This window comes from Triticum aestivum, chromosome 2D (genome assembly GCF_018294505.1).
Source record: "Triticum aestivum cultivar Chinese Spring chromosome 2D, IWGSC CS RefSeq v2.1, whole genome shotgun sequence".
Taxonomy (NCBI): Eukaryota; Viridiplantae; Streptophyta; class Magnoliopsida; order Poales; family Poaceae; genus Triticum; species Triticum aestivum.
The window spans coordinates 45,803,361-45,821,438 of NC_057799.1; the positions used below are offsets into that span (position 1 = coordinate 45,803,361).

Consider the following 18,078-nt stretch of genomic DNA (forward strand, 5'->3'; position numbering starts at 1 on the left):
CAACACGATAAACACGATGGGAAGGCAATGAGGTTACCAAATCCACACACATTCGAATGATGCTGAAATGACGACAGCATCGACGGCGTGGGCACTGGAGCGTTGGAGACGGGGAAGGGCGCACGACGTTGTCCCGGTTCTTGACTGCAGGCGTGATGGGGACAGGATCCGGCGGCGGCACTCCGGATCTGGTGGTCTGGAACGGTGTTTCTGGGACTTGGCTTCACATTCAGTACTGATGCGGACATTTTTTCTTGAGACAAAGTACTGATGCGGACATGCGGTTGAGGAAAAGAGATTGGAGTGTTGCCATGTTCGTCTGCAGGCAATGGATGTTGGAATTTGCCAGTGGGCTTTTGGCCCAAAGCCCAACTAAAATTCTGAAATTCTCTTGGCCCATTCATGCACACATGTGAGTGGAGTAAGTGAGGCTAAAGTTTAGTCCCACCTCATAAGTTGAGAGAGAGCTGCACCTCTTTATAAGGTGAGCACTACTACCACTTGTATGAGCATGAGAAGAGAAGACCTACACGCGCGCTCCTCCTCCTTCACGCCACACCACGTGAGTCATTAATTAATAATTAACGGACGCGTTAATTACTGAACCGTTTCCGATTCTTTTGGATCGTGACGACTCGGACGTGGGGTTTACTCTACCCTAGCCGCTGCCGCCTCGTATGGTTTCTCACCACCATTCCAGATCATTGCGCCGTCAAGCAAGTCTTCTCCATCCCTCCTTCCGGTGTGCACCGGGAAAAGGGACAGCAGGCCTTCGGAACCCTGCCTCTCGTGATCCTGTACGGGAGAGGGGCGATCAGGTTTTTGGGGAGCGCACTCGCGCGACTGCTGGCAGCGACGACTTCGCGAACAACGTCAACGCCGGCGGTGCTGCTCCCGCTGCACCGTATGTGATTCTATCCTTCCTGTTCGAGATCGTGGTAGAATTCATGCTTCTAGTATGTGCCCTAGATGTGATCTGTTCATCTACTATGCTAGTTCGCATGATTAGTTTAATCTCTACTATTGCTGTCATGATCTATTTCCTATTTATTCGGATTAAATCTCGTAGTAATTTGCTCATATTTCCAACAATCCAAAAACCTGATCGTAGGCAATTTACTCCGAGTGGTTTTGCTGCGCATCTGAAGCCGCCTGCCTTTAAGGGGCGCAATATAAGAGGTGGCGCACGAGAGCAGTCTACTGGTTTCAGACCATGAGCTGCTATGACGCCACCAAGGGGAAGCCTGAGGGCGATCTTAATCCAGCACAGCTGGAAGCTTTTGAGAAGATCGATACTCTCTTTAAAGGCGCTCTTCTGAGTGTTCTTGATGACTCCATTGTGGATTCGTATATGTCGTTTGACAACGGCAAGGACATGCGGGCTGCGCTCGAGGCCAAGTTTGGTGCCTCGGACGCCGGCAGCGAGTTGTACGTCATGGAGCAATTCTATGACTACAAGATGATTGATGAGCGCTCTGTTGTACAGCAGGCTCATGAGATACAGTCGCTCGCAAAAGAAGTTGAGTACTTCAAGTGTGTGTTGCCGGACAAATTTGTTGCCGGAGGCATCATTGCCAAGCTTCCACCTTCGTGGAACAATTTTGTTACTTCCCTGAAACACAAGAGAAAGGAGTTTTCCGTTGCGGATCTCATTGGTACTCTTGATGTTGAAGAGAAGGCGAGAGCAAAGGACACACATGCTCGAGTTGCTGAGGGAGCTTCTAGTGCCCACATGGTACAGAAGAGAACTTCCCGCCCAACAAGTTCAAAAATAACAAGAACAAAACTCAGGGCAAAAGCAAGTTTGATACAAAGAACAAGCCGTCACATTCTACCAACTTCAAGAAGAATTCTCATAAGAAGGGGAAGGGACTTTGCCATGTCTGCGGTGATCCTAATCACTGGGCTCCGAAGTGTCCTAACCGCTTTGAGGAGCGCGAACATGAGAAGAGCGGCAAGTCCGCTAATGTTGTCATCGGTGATACTGATATGAAGGATTCTGGGTACGGTATTCTTCCTACCATCCTTTCAATATTTCAATCTCCTGATTGGTTAATTGACACCGGTGCCAATGTACATGTTTGTGCTGATGCCTCCATGTTTTCTTCTTACCAGGTCACAAGGACTTCTCCCGTGCTGATGGGGAACGGGTCACATGGCATCGTTCGAGGTGTTGGTACGGTCGATCTGAAGTTTACTTCGGGGAAGACCGTGCGTCTGAAGAACATTCATCATGTGCCGTCCATCAATAAAAATCTCGTTAGCGGTTCCCGTTTATGTCGAGATGGTTTTAAGTTGGTTTTGGAATACAATAAAGTTGTAATTTCTAAGTGTGGACAATTTGTTGGAAAAGGCTATGAGTACGGAGGCTTGTTTCGCCTATCCTTGTTAGATATTTGCAATAAAGTTATTAATAATGTTTGCCACAATAATGAGTCTGATATTTGGCATTCACGACTTTTTCATATTAACTTTGGTTGCATGACGCGGCTAGCCAATATGAGTTTAATATCTCTACTGTCAAAGGCTCCAAATGCCAAGTATGTGTGCAAGCTAAGCAACCTCGCAAGTCCCATAAGACTGCTGAGGCAAGAGACTTGGCGCCACTAGAGCTTATACATTCTGATCTTTGTGAGATGAATGACGTGTTGACAAAAGGTGGAAAGAGATACTTCATGACGTTGATTGATGACTCCACTAGATATTGTTATGTGTATCTTCTGAAATCAAAAGATGAGGCTTTAACTTTCTTTAAAAACTATAAAGCTGAGGCAGAGAACCAACTTGATAAAAAAAATTAAACGGCTTAGGTCCGATCGTGGTGGAGAGTATTTTTCTAATGCATTTGATTTGTTTTGTGCGGAACATGGTATAATCCATGAGAGGACGCCTCCCTACTCACCTCAGTCAAATGGGGTAGCCGAAAGAAAGAACCGAACTCTAACTAATATGGTTAACACCATGTTAGACACATCGGGTCTTTCCAAGGAATGGTGGGGGAAGGCGCTAATGACTGCGTGTCATATCCTAAACCGAGTTCCCACAAAGCATAAGACCATGACTCCTTTTGAGGAATGGGAAAGGAAAAGATTGAAACTCTCTTACCCACGTACTTGGGGTTGTTTGGCGAAAGTCAATATACCAATTCCCAAGAAGCGCAAGCTTGGATCGCGAACGACGACTTCTTCCCCGACCTCGGCAACCTCATCCTCGACGACATGGGCGACAACGTCAACGCCGGCGGTGCTGCTCCCGCTGCACCGTATGTGATTCTATCCTTCCTGTTCGAGATCGTGGTAGAATTCATGCTTCTAGTATGTGCCCTAGATGTGATATGTTCATCTACTATTCTAGTTCGCATGATTAGTTTAATCTCTACTATTGCTGCCATGATCTATTTCCTATTTATTCAGATTAAATCTCGTAGTAATTTGCTCATATTTTTAACAATGGAGGCCAAGAAACGTGAGCGGGTCAGCAAGACACAAATCTTCGATTTCACAGCGAATAAGGCAATGAGAATCTGGGAATCTGAAGGGAGTTCTCGATGAAATCGAGGGCAATCCTGTGGAAATAATCTATTTGCAGAAAGGGTGTCAAAGAAGGCATGCAATTGAGAATGAATCTTGCGACCAAAAACAGAGTGAAGACCACCTTCCTCGAAATGAATCTGACCGAAAGCATGGGTGGAGTCGAAGGTGGCCGAAGAATGCAGCGAAGACCTGCAAGCTGAAGAAATCGCCTACATTAGGAGAACCGAGGAAGACCAGCAAGAACAGAGGAGCAAGAACATGCAGGCTGAAGAAGATGTGCAACCTGACGGACAAGACCACCAAGAGGATGTGCAGCAGCCTGCGTCAGAGCCGCAGGAAAAGCCGGAGGTTGAGGACGCGGACGGGAGGGAGAGTCCCCTGATGTCGACGTCCATCGCGCGGCGCGTGCACACGTGGACCTCGTCAGAGAACCTGGCCGACGGCGCCGGCGAGGGGTCGCCCTCCAAGGGGAAGGAGTACAAGTGGACGCTGGCATGCAAGCTATACGAGGAGCGGATCCAGCTCAAGTTTTGCCGCGACCGCGCCATGGCCGGGGCGTACGCCGACGACCTGCAAGCATAGAATGATATGAGGAAATGAGAGAGAGAGACACACACACAGAGGAGGGGAGGGGACGGGACGGGATCCGGTGGCGGCGCTTGCTCCGGGGGACGGGGGGCGCCAGTGACTTTGGAGGCTTCACATCCAGAGCTGAATATCGGTGGAAGCACAGGGATGAGAAAGAGGGATGGAACGAGAGAAGTAAGGGAGCTCAATGCAGATGCATCTCGGTGGAGACGAATGGATAAGCTAGCGGTGGAGACGAATACAGATGCACACGTGACGGCCTGATCCGTGCTACGTGCCAGCCACTCGGCCCCAACATTGTTTTTATAATATTTCTTGCGTTTGGGCAACACTTAATAGTGCAAGAAAATTATTGGGAATGACATCTCTACTCTTATAAAAAACAGAGTTGGTGATGATGGTGTGCCTGTCATCCTGCAATACAGGCCATCTGATTTATATTCGACGGATAGGAAGGAAACTATGGCAATTTTGCAAAAAGATACCCACACCCCTCTCCACATTTGCAAATAAGGCATTCCCTCGTTTATCCTTTTCTCTCACAAGATAAACTACTCATACAAATGCATCTTGATGTTTCGTGCAACACATGGGCATCTTGCTAGTAATCTCCCAAATCAAACCTTCCATTAAAAAACCATATAATCAAAATCATTAGAATTCAAATCGTTTGATAATTTTATAAAATACTTTAAATGAATTATTAAACTCTCAAAGAGTATGCAAGAGCATCTCCAACGCCGACCTTGAAAATGCCTGCAATCGTCCAGACTGCACGGTGACGACGAAGTCTACAAGATGATCAAGGACGAGGAAGAAGTTGCCAGCTCCGCCACGCCCGTGCCTCGCTGCCACGACCATGAAGCCGGCATGTCCAAGGCCGCCAGCGGCAGTGAGGAAGAGTAGAGCATGGGAGTTCGGCGGTGCTCGGCCCCTAGGAAGGCCACAGCCCTTTCGCTCCCGCTGAAGCCAAGCTTGACGGGCTAAAAATCGTCGACCGATTAGCCGCATATAGATTGTGGAGGTGGAGGCTACACTAGTAGAAAAAGGGCCATTTGTCCCGGTTCATAGGGCCCATCTGTCCCGGTTGGGGAACCGGGACTAAAGGGTCATTACTAATGCCTAGGCCTTTAGTCCCGGTTCTTATACTAACCGGGACAGATGGGCCTCCACGTGGCCGGTGCTGCGAGCCCAGGCAGGAGGCCCTTTAGTCCCGGTTGGTGGCACCAACCGGGACCAATAGCCATCCACGCGTCAGCTGTTCAGGGGCTAGGTTTTTGTTTTTTTTTCTGAAAGGGGGTGGATTTGGGGGTGTTGTATGGTTAATTAAGGTGTTTCATATATTGTGTTAGGTAGCTAATTAATTAATAGAGAGAAGTGTCCTCTCTTATCTCCGTGCTTGGTCGATGCTACGTACTATACATAGAGAGGCCCTCGACACGCTAGCTAGTAAGAAAATGAAGGAAACCATTAAGTACAGAAGTTCGTCATGCATACCGAGAGAAGTGATTGACCTCTCCTTCTCCGAGAGATTGGTCGAACAACAAGTTTTCGTATTATCTATCCGACGCTACTGGCTACATACATATAGAATAAGTAAGATCTCTTACAATCCCCTAGCATTTGAACTCAACTTCCACATGGTATTCTCCGGCTTTATTGATGACGTGGTCAAGAAACAATCCCGCCAATTCCTCTTGAATTGCTTTCATGCGATCTTGTGGTAGGAGTTCATTCCGCATCTGCCACGTCTAATTTGAAGAAGAGGGTTAATACATATATATGAAAGAAACTCAACAGAAATGATGGTGTAATAAAATGAAATTGTGAATATTATTGCTTACGCACTTCATATTGGTTTTTAGAGTAGCCCCGCTTATTTTCCAAAGTCGCGTTGTAGATGAACTCGGACACGTAGTATCCACAGTAATCATTCCCTTGTTCCTGCCACAAGCACTTTACGAGAAATAGAGGTCAATCAAACTGATAATGAAGCATTATAAATGGCATTGATGAAAGTAGCTAGAATCAACGGGAGATGCGCGCAAGTAGCTAGCTAGTAGTACTTACTTTCGGGTATGTATATCGCAGCTCCTTCGGTAGTCCCGGAGCTTCTGCGGTGAACTGTTTCCAAACCCTGCAAGACAAAGAAAATAATTATTACTTGATATATCAGGAAATGAACAAAAAGTTGCCGATATGGTGCGATAATGATCGATTGAACTTACTTGTTGAGAATTTTAGTCATGTCCGCATAGGTTTCGGGATCTTTTCGTCTCGAGTCTAAGACGGTTACTAGTCCCCGCTCAAGCTTAATCTCCAGGAGAATATAGTGGAAGCTGCGCACGCATGCATAACTCATCAATTACATTACTATAACCTCGCTCGAGTAATAAGGGAAACCGAATATGCACACGACAGTAACACTTACTTGAAGTTGTAAGGAAAGAGTATTAAATCTTTGTTTTGATTTATTAACAATGATTTGAGCAAGTTGGCCTCGACCTCTTCGGCGTTCTTTGTAACCTGAAATTCATCTATGAGATTTGTGTTAATGAACCCAATATAATACATTTCTGCTTTTCTGCACTCGACGATATTCAATGTGCATAATATAGTGAGGATAATTATAAATACATGCAATGAAAGAGCTGAGCTATATATAGAGACTTAATGACAGAAGTAGTACTTACAGACAGTAGCAAGTGATCGTTAATTTATCGAGGGCCTTTTGATTGAAGAACTGGAAGAACTCCTCAAATGGAACATGCAACAAATCAGTTCCAACGAGGTCGTGCTCCTCTTTAATTCTCAGATACAAAGTATTCGTCCCCCCAGACTCTCTGCAGGTTTTCATGTACCAATTATGGAATCTTCGCATCATCGTTGTTAGAGATTTTTCATCTTTGACGAGAGGCTTCCCGTACTCGTATCTGTGTTCGTCCACCTCCAAGAAATCATAATGTACATCGTCGGGCAGGTAATCTCCAAGATTGCTATAACCGGGCACAATCCCCGGAGCATTAGCGACGATGTCTCTAGACACATTGAGCGGGGGGGGGGGACGATTGGTTCGCTTGTTCGCCGAGTTGGGCAATTTTTTTCCCAGCTCCTCGTCATTCTTTTAACCTTTGATTACTAACAGTACTTCCCGACCGCTCCGTTTCGATATATGTCTTTAAAGTAATGCGCTCATAGTTGGTTTTCGGCGGAGACTTTGGTGGTTTCCTCAGGGCATCGATAGTGCGCTTTGCTTTCACCTGATCTACCTTCTCCTCCGGAGGTGGATGTCTCTTTCCTTTCACCCCTTCAAAGAAGTCCTTCACTTCTTTTTCCACGATCTTCTTGTTTTCTTCCGCGGTCATCTCGTACGGTAACTTCTCTAGAGGCTTGAGAGGTGGACCGTATCTGTATTGCCTCCTGCCTCTGGCTGTACTGCTAGATGCCGGAGCAGACGGAGCGGCTGCGGATATCTTCTTTCGTGCTTGCTTACGAGGCGGGGGAGAAGGACTACGACGCGCCGGAGCAGCCGGGGTGGCGGCGGGTCTTTTCTGCCCTTGCTGGCGAGGCGGAGAAGGAGGAGGCTGGTGGCTGCTCGGGCGCGCCGGCGTAGGCGGAGAAGGAGGCGGAGTGCCGCCACGCGCCGGAGAAGGAGGCTGAGTGCCCTGATCGTCACTCGCCGGAGGAGGAGGCGGAGTGCCCTGACTCGCCGGAGGAGGAGGAGGAGGCGGAGGCATCCAGTTCGGAAGGTTGATGAGCTCCTTCCGCCATAGGCATGGAGTCTTCAGACAAGAACCCAGCCGAGTCTCCCCTTCACCCGTAGGGTGGTCAAGCTGGAGGTCCTCAAATCCTTCTGTGATTTCATCCACCATCACCCTAGCATATCCTTCTAGAATCGGCTGGCAGTGGAAAGTTGCGCCAGGTTCAGGAGGTGCAACAGAGCCAACAGCCGCCTTGACTTTCAATTCCATCCACTGCATCATAAGGTGGCAATGCTGAGACTCCGTGATAGCATCTACGGGGTAGCTAGCAGGAACCGTGAAGACAGGCTCCTGAAGCAGCTCCGTGGAAGCCACGCTGCTTCTCCGCTGAGATGGCGGGGTAGCTTCGGGTGTAGGTTCGGCAGGTCGCGTGCTACGAACTGCCTCTCATTCCTCTAGCGCTTGTACCCTTGCGTGCAGCGCCTGTAGTTGGGTCAACCCCTTTTTCTTCTTCCTCTCCCGACGTTTGTACCCGCCTGCGTCGGGAAATCCAGCCTTCCACGAAAGGGAGCCTGGCATGCCTCGTGTCCGTCCGGGGTGCTCAGGATTCCCGAGGGCCTCTGTGAGCTCGTCGTTCTCTCTGTCCGGAACGAACGTCCCTTGCTGCGCCTTTTCGATATACTCCTGAAGCTTCACGATGGGTTTGTTCAGCTGCTCGTCGGTCCAAACGCACTTCCCTGTTACAGGGTCCAATTTTCCCCCAACCCCGAAGAACCAAGTCCTGCAACGGTCTGGCCAGCGTCGCGTCTCTGGTTCGATCCCTTTATCAATGAGGTCATTCTCAGCCTTGTCCCACAACGGCCGGGCTTTCAGGTAGACACCTGACCCCGTGCGATGGTGATGCTTCTTCTTTGCAGCATTTTTCTTGTTTGTCGCTGACATCTTTGCTGCTCTCTCAGATTTCTTTTTGGTGACAAATTCGGGCCACTGATCTTTGATCTTCTCAAATCGGCCGATGAATTCAGGAGTCTTGTCTTGGTCGACAAACGATGATTTCAGCTCATTCTTCCACCTCCTGAATAGCTCAGCCATCTTCTTAAGAGCACAAGCCTTGATCATTGGCTTTTTAACTGGATTCTCCGGATCCTCCTCTGGCGGGAAGGTGAAATTTTCCTGCAGCGCGGTCCAAAGATCAGCTTTCTGCCTATCGCTGACATAAGACACCTGAGAGTCTTTGTCCTTAGGCTTCAACCATTGCTCGATGCTGATCGGGATCATGTCCCTCACTAGAACCCCGCACTGAGCATTAAATTTTTGCTCGTCCGGAGGGGTTCAATTGGTTGGCCAGCGCGATCAATTTCGATGATCGTGTACCTTTCATCCGTGCGCAACTTTTTCTTCGGGCCTCGTCTCGTTACCGAAGTGTTGCTCGATCCGGAGGGCTAGAAAAGAAGAAAAAGAAGAGAGTTAATATGTGTACATACCAAAAACAATTAATGCACATCAATTAGCTATATAGTCAGCACATGCTTAATTAATTAATATATATACCTGGCCGGACTCCGTTCGGTCACCGGAGCCGTCATCACGGTGTCCTTCTCCCTCCATTCGGTCACCGGAGCCGTCATCACGGTGTCCTTCCCCCTCCATTCGGTCACCGGAGCCGTCATCACGGTGTCCTTCCTCCTCCATTGTTTGATCATCGTTGTAGCCTGCTTCTTCATCCAGCTGTCTTTCCAGACCATCGGTGCATGTGTCGTTGAGAAATGTCAAGACGGCATCACTTCCGTGTGCGATTATCTCCCCCAACACCGCTTCTTTTGCTTCGTCTCGGGGGTGCGGATCCATAGTTTCTACAAATATTTACAACATGGCAATTATTATTCAAACATGACAGATGGATATATTAGTGGCAAACGTAGAACTAGCTAGCAGCACAATAAGGAATCATATTAGTGGCCTGGCCTCGACGCTTCTCTAGGGTTTGGGATGGCTTCGGCAACGCTTCAAGGGTTTGGGGTGGCCTGGACAACGCTTCAAGGGTTTGGGGTGGCCTCGACAACGCTTCAAGGGTTTGGGGTGGCCTCGACGACGACACTCTTTTAACTTGGGAAATTTGGGTGGCCTCGAGAGAGTTTGTCGGGTAGGGGCGCGGCGGGAGGGGGTAGGAGACCGACATCATTTTTTTCTAGGGTTTGGGTGGCCTCGAGAGTTTTAGTCGAGCGAGAGGGCCGGGGCTGCTCCCGTGGTATAAGTTATCACGGTCGAGAGGGGGTTATATCGACAACGACCTACCCGATAAAAAATAAGAAAAGGAAGAAGAAGAAAAAAAAGAGGAGAAGAAGAAAGGAATAGAGGAGAAGAAGAAAAAAATAGAAAATATTCTATTTTTTTCTTCTTCTCCTCTATTCCTTTCTTCCTCTCCTCTTTTTTTCCTTTTTCCCCCTTCTCATTTATTTCTTCTCTTCTTCATCTTTTTCTTTTCCTTCTTCCTAAACTAAACATAAACTAAAATAATCCTAAAACTAAACTAAACTTCTCCTCCTCCCTTTATATTTCTTCGTCTTATTTTTTTTCATCCTAAAACTTTATGAACAAAATTACAACAGAAAAAACAATAAAAATTCTATGAACAAAATAAAAATTCTATGAACAAAATTACCTGACCAAAAAACCCTATGAACAAAATTACAATAAAAAATCCTATGAACAAAATTACAATAAAAATTATATGAACAAAAAAACAATAAAAATTCTATGAACAAAATAAAAATTCTTTGCATATGAACCTACAAACATTTGTATATTCTACAATGTCATCATCATATTCTACTATAATATCACCAAAAATCCTAACTTTTGCATATGAACAGGGGGCCTGCTTCATCGTCAGCGTCGGGGCAGGCGCGCGGCGGCGTTGGGGCGCGGGGAGGAAGGGGGAGAGGAGGGGGAACAGCGCGGTGAGGCTCACACTGCAGGCGAGCGGCGGCGAGGTCGGGGCAGGGGCGACGGCGACGATGGAGACGGCGGCGAGGTCGGGGCAGGGGGCGGCGAGGCCGGGGCATGGGCGACAACGACGAGGTCGGGGCAGGGGCGACGGCGACGAGGTCGGGGCAGGGTGCGGCGAGGCCGGGGCAGGGGCGACGGCGACGACGGAGACGGCGGCGAGGTCAGCGCAGGGGGCGGCGAGGCCGGGGCAGGGGCGGCAGCCTGGCGGCGTCGATGTCGTCGGCGTCGTCGGGGCGGCAACTGCGAGATGAGAAGTGAAATTTTCACAAGTCCTGCTTATATACCAAGAGCATTGGTCCCGGTTCGTGGCACCAACCGGGACCAATGCACCCCTTTAGTCCCGGTTGGTGCCACCAACCGTGACCAAAGGTTAGTTTTCGGCAGGTCAAAGGGCCGGAAGCGGCGGCCTTTGGTCCCGGTTGGTGCCACCAACCGGGACCAAAGGTAGTGTGCTGCCGCGCCCGCGTCGAAATTTTAGTCCCACCTCGCTAGTTGAGAGGGGCGCGCAGTGGTTTATAAGCCCCACTGCCGCACCCCTCTCGAGCTCCTCTCCATTGCAGGCTTACGGTCCTAAATGTCACTGCTATGCCTGATGGGCCTACTGGGCCTTCTGCGGGCCTGAATCCTGGCCCATCGATGGGTTTCTAGTCGTATTCAGGCCGTGGCGGCCCAGTAGGTGGCATATTTTTTATTCTTTGACAGTTTTTTGTTTTTTTGCTTTATTTATTTTGTTTTGTTTCTGCTTATAACAAAAAAATTATTTATTTTATTTTATTTTGTTTCTAATTACTTATTATTTTATTTTATGATAATTCTTTTTGCTATTAAAGTTTCTAACAAAAAAAGTTCTTTATGAAAATTGTTTTTGCTTTTCATGATTTTGAACAGAAAATACTTCGATAATTTTAGATGCATAAATTTTATATAATTTTGGTTTCAATAATACTAGAGGTTGCTTATAATGTTTTGAACAGAAAATACTTTGTTAATTTTAATTTCATAAATGTTATAAAAGTTTATTTTATTTTGTTTCTACTTATATATTTTATTAAAGTTTATATTAATTTGTTTCTAATTACTTATTTATTTTATTTGTTATTTTTCATGCACCATTTTTCATGCATTTACTGATTTGTTTGAGCTATAAGACCCTAAAATTGAAAAGCATTTCAAATGAACTCTGAAAAGGTTGAAAGTTGGCATGGTATCATCATTTCAGCCACATAGCATGTGCGAAAAAGTAGAGAGGCTTACGACAAAAACTGGATGCACTTCGTGTACAGAACGGGCAATCTTTTTTGAAGTATCAGAGTTTCATACGGAAACTCGTCTGTTACAAGGGGATTTCATTTTTTTGAACTTATTTGAACTCCATAGTTTTTCTGTGTTCAAAATGCACCATTCAGAGCCACATCATCAATTTTCAACCCTTTCTGACTTCATTTGTTATTTTTCATGCATTTACTGATTTTTTCAGCTATAAGACTCTGAAATTGAAAAGCACTACAAATGAACTCTGAAAAGGTTGAAAGTTGGCATGGTATCATCATTTCACCCACATAGCATGTGCAAGAAGGTAGAGAGGCTTACGGCAAAAACTGGATGCACTTCGTGTAAAAAACGGACAATCTCTTTTGAAGTATCAGGGTTTCATACGGAAACTCGTCTGTTACAAAGGGATTTCATTTTTTTGAACTTATTTGAACTCCATAGTTTTCCCGTGTTTAAAATGCACCATTCAAAGCCACATCATCAATTTTCAACCCTTTCTGACTTCATTTGTTATTTTTCATGCATTTACTGATTTTTTCAGCTGGATAGATATTAGTGACCAAATTAATAGTAGTTCATCATCACATTAAAACCAAAGTACATACATAGTTCAAATTGAACAACATATAGCTCTCCAGAGCATCTAGTTAAACCATACATTGAAACTATGTAAAACCTTTCAATGCAACAACAAATGCGATCATAATCACAACTAAGGTAACAATTGATCCAACGGCATAATATTACCAAGCCTCGGTATGAATGGCATATTTTCTAATCTTTCTAATCTTCAACCGCATTGCATCCATCTTGATCTTGTGATCATCGACGACATCCGCAACATGCAACTCCAATATCATCTTCTCCTCCTCAATGTTTTTTTATTTTTTCCTTCAAGTAATTGTTTTCTTCTTCGACTAAATTTAACCTCTCGACAATAGGGTCGGTTGGAATTTCCGGTTCAACAACCTCCTACATAAAAAAATCTATGTCACGTTGGTCGGCATAAATGTCATAAACAATAAATGAACCAAATAGTTATAAAAAGATAATATATACCACATCCGAATCATAGACAGGACGAGGGCCGACGGGGGCGGATACCAGAACCATCGCACTATATAATAACAAGGAATAATAAAAGTAAGAAAATTAGTCAAGTATCCATCTCAAGTAAGAATTTTTTTTCTTTCAGAAAGAAGATAAGAACAAGAGGCTCGCCACGGTTGTGCCAGCGACGAGATCGGCGTGGGCGATCGACGGCGGTGAAGACGGGGACGGGACGTGACAGACCGCTAAACCTAGAAAAATCTCGGGGAAAATGGTGCTCGGAGGTCGAGTTTCGAGAGAAGAAATATTAACTAGTGTGGCTCGGACATTTCATCGAACACCTCATGTGCATAGGAGGTGAGCTAGAGCACCCAAATGCCCTCCCCTCGCCGGCCAGCAAAAAACAGAGCACGCTGGAGTGCTCTGCTCGCTGGCGATGGGCTATATATAGGCAAATCATTTGTCCCGGTTCGTGGGTGAAACCGGCACCAATGGTTATGGGCTAGGAGCGAGGCCCATTGGTCCTGGTTCGTTCCTAAAACTGGGACAAATGGGTCCAGACGAACCGGGACCAAAGCCCGCGAGGCCCCTACCGGCCACCTGGGCTCACGAACCGGGACGAATGCACCCGTTGGTCCTGGTTCGTATAAGAACCGGGACTAATGGGCTGGCCAGGCCCGAACGAAAGCCCGTTTTTACTAGTGCTACTAAGGCGGAGCTGGAGTTTCAGTTCCCGGGGCTCATGGCCAACAGAAAATGGCGACCGGGCGTTGGCAGTCATTTAGAGTATGATTTGGTCCAAATATGTCGAAATGTAATTAGTTTGCTCCAATCTTTATGAAAAGCACCCGGTTTTATCTAAAAATTATTCAAGTGTGAATGACTATCGTTCGGTTTGTTTAAATATCCACCAAATTTGTTCACTTTCGTTAAATTTCTTTTGAAAGACAACCAGCCATGCGTGGATAGCTTTGGATGGTCGTCTCCCGCAACAGTGCCCGTGGATTGCCCCCCCCGGTATGGGACGGACGTGGTGTCCGTTTTGCGGGTTAGCGTTGGAGATGCCCCTAAAATCACATTGTAGGTTTCTCCCGCAAAAAGACTATTTCATGCATCACTACTCTTAGAAGTGTGGAGCTTAAGTCTGTGACAATGAAGAACATTAGGGTAGCTTCTCACATGAACACTTCATGATCCAAATAAGGATAATTCAACCCGTGGCAACACACCTGCATATGCACCTCATAGAGATGAGGGTAACCTAATTTCAACATTTTTCATACTTGAATGTATGTGGAGTGTAGTGGCATGTGAAGCAGGTTTTGTTTTTTTTTCATCCATTGCAACGCACGGGCTCTGCTTGCAACCGTGCCATTGGCCATCCCCCAGGTTGTTCTTCTCAATTGCAATCTCGGCTTGCCCAAGTTAAGTCCCCCCTTCTCGACTGTGTCCCATTGTTTTCTCATTTTCTCCCGTTGCAACGCACGAGCAATTTTCCTAGTAGAACTAAACATAGGTTCCTGGTTTCTCTTACAAAACACTAGTATGGTATACGAAAGGCTTAACCCATACCATAATATATACTAGAACATGAGCAATAGCAAAACAGTGCAGGTGTTGAAGCTTGCACCTATGTCGGTACCTGCCAATCAACGTATGTCCTCCCACTGTCCAAGTATCAAAATGACATGCCACCATGCATTGGTGAGAGACATCAATTGTAAGGAAACGAGATAGATAGGAAGTAAATGGTTGTAGATAATGGAAGAGATCACACTCCTGTCCTTGCACACAGATGCATGCACGATACGGCTCTATAAATTAGTGTGCATGCTAGTATCGGAAAAACTAGAGAAACTCGCAAGGGCTTTTCCTTCTCCCTGATGGATGGCATGAAATTGAGCTGAAACTTAATATCAGGTATATATTATAGTATGTGGTTGCTTTGGATCAAATTCAGCAACATAGTGCTTTATGAGATACTCAAACCTACGAGCAGTATATCAATAAATTTTTTTTTTGCATGAACCTCAAGAAGTAGAGGGAGCTGCCCTCACGCCTCAGGCATAAGGATAGCGATGGTAGGGTATGGGGCGGATAGTGAAATACCATACCCATACTTGTTTAGTTAATGGGTACAAAATTCTATCCAAACCCGTACCCACGGGTATGAAACTTTACGCATACTCATACTCGACGGGTAGCCATACCATTGGGTACCCAACGGGTAGATCAAACAGTACACAGGTTATTCGTAATTTTACATTTATCTATAGCATATTTGACAAAAGAAAGTTAATCTCAACTCAATAATAGATAGATTAGTACATGACAATTATCTCAATTCAAATTGACAATTGATGACAACTTTAACATAGGTTCACAAGCTCATGACACATCTTTAACATAGGTACACTTGTGAATCACGAATAAAGTTCACATGTTAATATAAACGAGTAGGGTATGAGTATATCCATCGATAAAAAGCTATACCCATGACTTAACGGGTAGGATATGGGTACTAACCATGAGTACGAAATTGTGCCCATACCCTACCCATGCGGTTACGGTATCCGCGGATACCCGTACCCATGGGTAAAATTGCCATCCTTACCGAGGGCAGCAGCCCGGGCTGCCTGGGGCTTATCTCCGCCACTACCCGTGAGCCCGCCCGACTTGCATCCTTAGCTGCGAGAATGCGGGCCTTGAGAGTGAATGGATGGCGATTCAAGGGAGATTTGATTAGGTTGTTGCCTTCTATGCAGCTATAACATATAAAAATATAAGATTATTTGCACTGGATCTTTGTAGCACTCGATTTCCTCGCATTGTGGACGGAGGTTTGATGTGCGTGGGTCATGGGTTTAGACTGTACGTCCATGTCATGCACATAATGTTATCTCATGTTGGCAGATCCATATATTTATAAACCGTACTGATAATGATAGGGATTTCTGCAAACTGTATATGTCCATGTACTTATGGTATGCAAGATCAACTTTTTGGCGATGGATTAAGGATGTATATTGTTGGTTAAGATGTCCTTGAACTATTCAAGAAATTCATGCATAAATTAATTAAAATGTTTGGTATGAGGAAGTCATCCATGTTCATCCACTTGTGATGTGAATCATAATATTGTCATTTTTTCCTGTATCTGAATCTGAATAGCATGCTTCTATAGCAGCAGATGCCACTAGGAGCTTCTGTTTAGATGAACTATTTTCAAAACTTTTGAAAGTGCCTTTCTGTTCGCGAGCTCATATGCACCCTCAATGAACAGTAAGTAAAAAAGCTGATTTTTAAACTATTTTTTCGGTTTTACTTTTCATGAGGGAGCATGTGATCTCGCGAGCAAAAACTTCATTTCTCACAACTTTTTGCATTTAGTAAGCTGCTTATATTCATAGCTCCATATGTACTTAATGGTGTAACCTCTACGGTTAAGCTACACTTCATGACTAATATGTTAGTTGTTGCTAATTTGTAATGACACTAGGATGGTTATTGATTCTAAACAAGGAAATCCCAATTTCAGTGCATACTGCATGGTACATCAAACAACAAACAAACAAACAAGAAGCTCTAGTAGACTATTTTATCTCATGGTAGACGTTTGTTTTGGGGGAGAAGTCTATTTTGTGCATCACTCTTTTCTGTATCCGCATACACAGAAGAGAGTGTTGCACATGATTGTGTGGAAGATGATGGGAAGCGTCTCAACCCTTCATACAGGGAGAGCCCGCGATTTATATTGATTGGGACGAGAGAAGTCTCGTGTCTTTACAGAGTTCGGTTGTTCTAATAACCTAGAGAGAGATACAATAGGGAGAAGAGTTAAAGAGAATAAAAGTTAAAACAACCAAGGTTTATCTCTACACCACTAGCCTTGCAGTATCCATCCCTATATAACACTGCACAACGAAAAGAGGTTTTTGTTAGTATAATGTTGGGTTTTGTTCCTCTTAACATACAGTTCAGGCGATTGCTAGTGGGAGGACGATGGGATAGATGGTTGCATCTCGTGCGTAGATTAATGGAGGTTAAACTTTTGATACGGCAGATTCCTTATAGTGGAAGTTGTCCGTGTCTGGGGTATTCTCGGTTAAGTCTATATGTATACAGACTTGATAAACACCGGGACTATCCACATATGGAAAATCAAGGCGCCGTTGAAAATCAAGGTGTTTATGTGGTTTGTGCATAAATGGAGTAATTTTGACAAAGGATAACCAGGCAAAGCATAGTTGGGAAGGTAGTAAACGATGTTGCTTTTGTGAGCAAGACAAAACAATAGAACATCATTTTCTCCAATGCCCACTTGCTAAGTTATTGGGGCGGACCATTCACGCGTCCTTTAATGTTATTCTGCCCGTCACGGTTTTATATTTATTTGGGACTTGGTTAACTGGGATAGAGCCTAAAACCACGACACATATTCGAGTTGGAGTGTGTGCATTGCTTTGGGTCATATGAAATTGTCGGAATGATGTTGTCTTTAACAAAAAAACCATCACAAAATTTTTTCAGGTTATTTTCAGGGCATCTGTTTGGATCCGTAAGTGGTCGTTACTCAGCCATGCGGACCACAGGGAGCTTATGGATATTGGTTGCAACTGATGGAAGATGGTTTCACGGGATACTTACAACCGGTTTGGATGGCGGTCCAACAATAGGATAGGTGTCTAGTCATTTTACCCTATTTTCGCTGGTTGTGGCAACTTTTTCTATGAGATTCACAGTACTGTTTGAGACCTTGTTCTGAACCCGAATTTTTAATAATATGGCTATGTGCATCAAGAGATGCAGAGACCGGGGGTATTCCTCCTTTTCAAAAAAACCAAGGTCTATCTCTATCTCTAACTACCTAGACTTGTTACACAATATGATGTTTAACACTCATCCTTAATCATAACTGAGCAAGT

At 45.3% G+C, this 18,078-nt stretch overlaps 1 protein-coding gene across 3 annotated transcripts; it reads right to left on the reverse strand.

Moving 5' to 3' along the window:
* Positions 1-3,394: 3,394 nt before the first annotated feature.
* On the reverse strand, positions 3,395-4,373 carry LOC123048625 (uncharacterized). 3 transcript variants are annotated; one of them, XR_006423338.1, is made up of 3 exons: positions 4,175-4,347; positions 3,817-4,103; positions 3,421-3,729 (listed from the first exon to the last, which is right to left on the reverse strand). XR_006423338.1 is itself a non-coding variant. In XM_044471684.1 (2 exons), exons 1-2 carry the CDS (start codon positions 4,079-4,081, stop codon positions 3,410-3,412), a joined length of 585 nt encoding a protein of 194 aa, XP_044327619.1. In that variant the 5' UTR covers positions 4,082-4,359; the 3' UTR covers positions 3,395-3,409. The 3 variants fall into 3 exon arrangements, 2 of the variants coding, with proteins under 2 accessions (XP_044327619.1, XP_044327620.1); XM_044471684.1 differs by having other exon boundaries at positions 3,395-3,729; positions 3,817-4,359; XM_044471685.1 differs by having other exon boundaries at positions 3,403-3,722; positions 3,817-4,373.
* Positions 4,374-18,078: the final 13,705 nt, after the last annotated feature.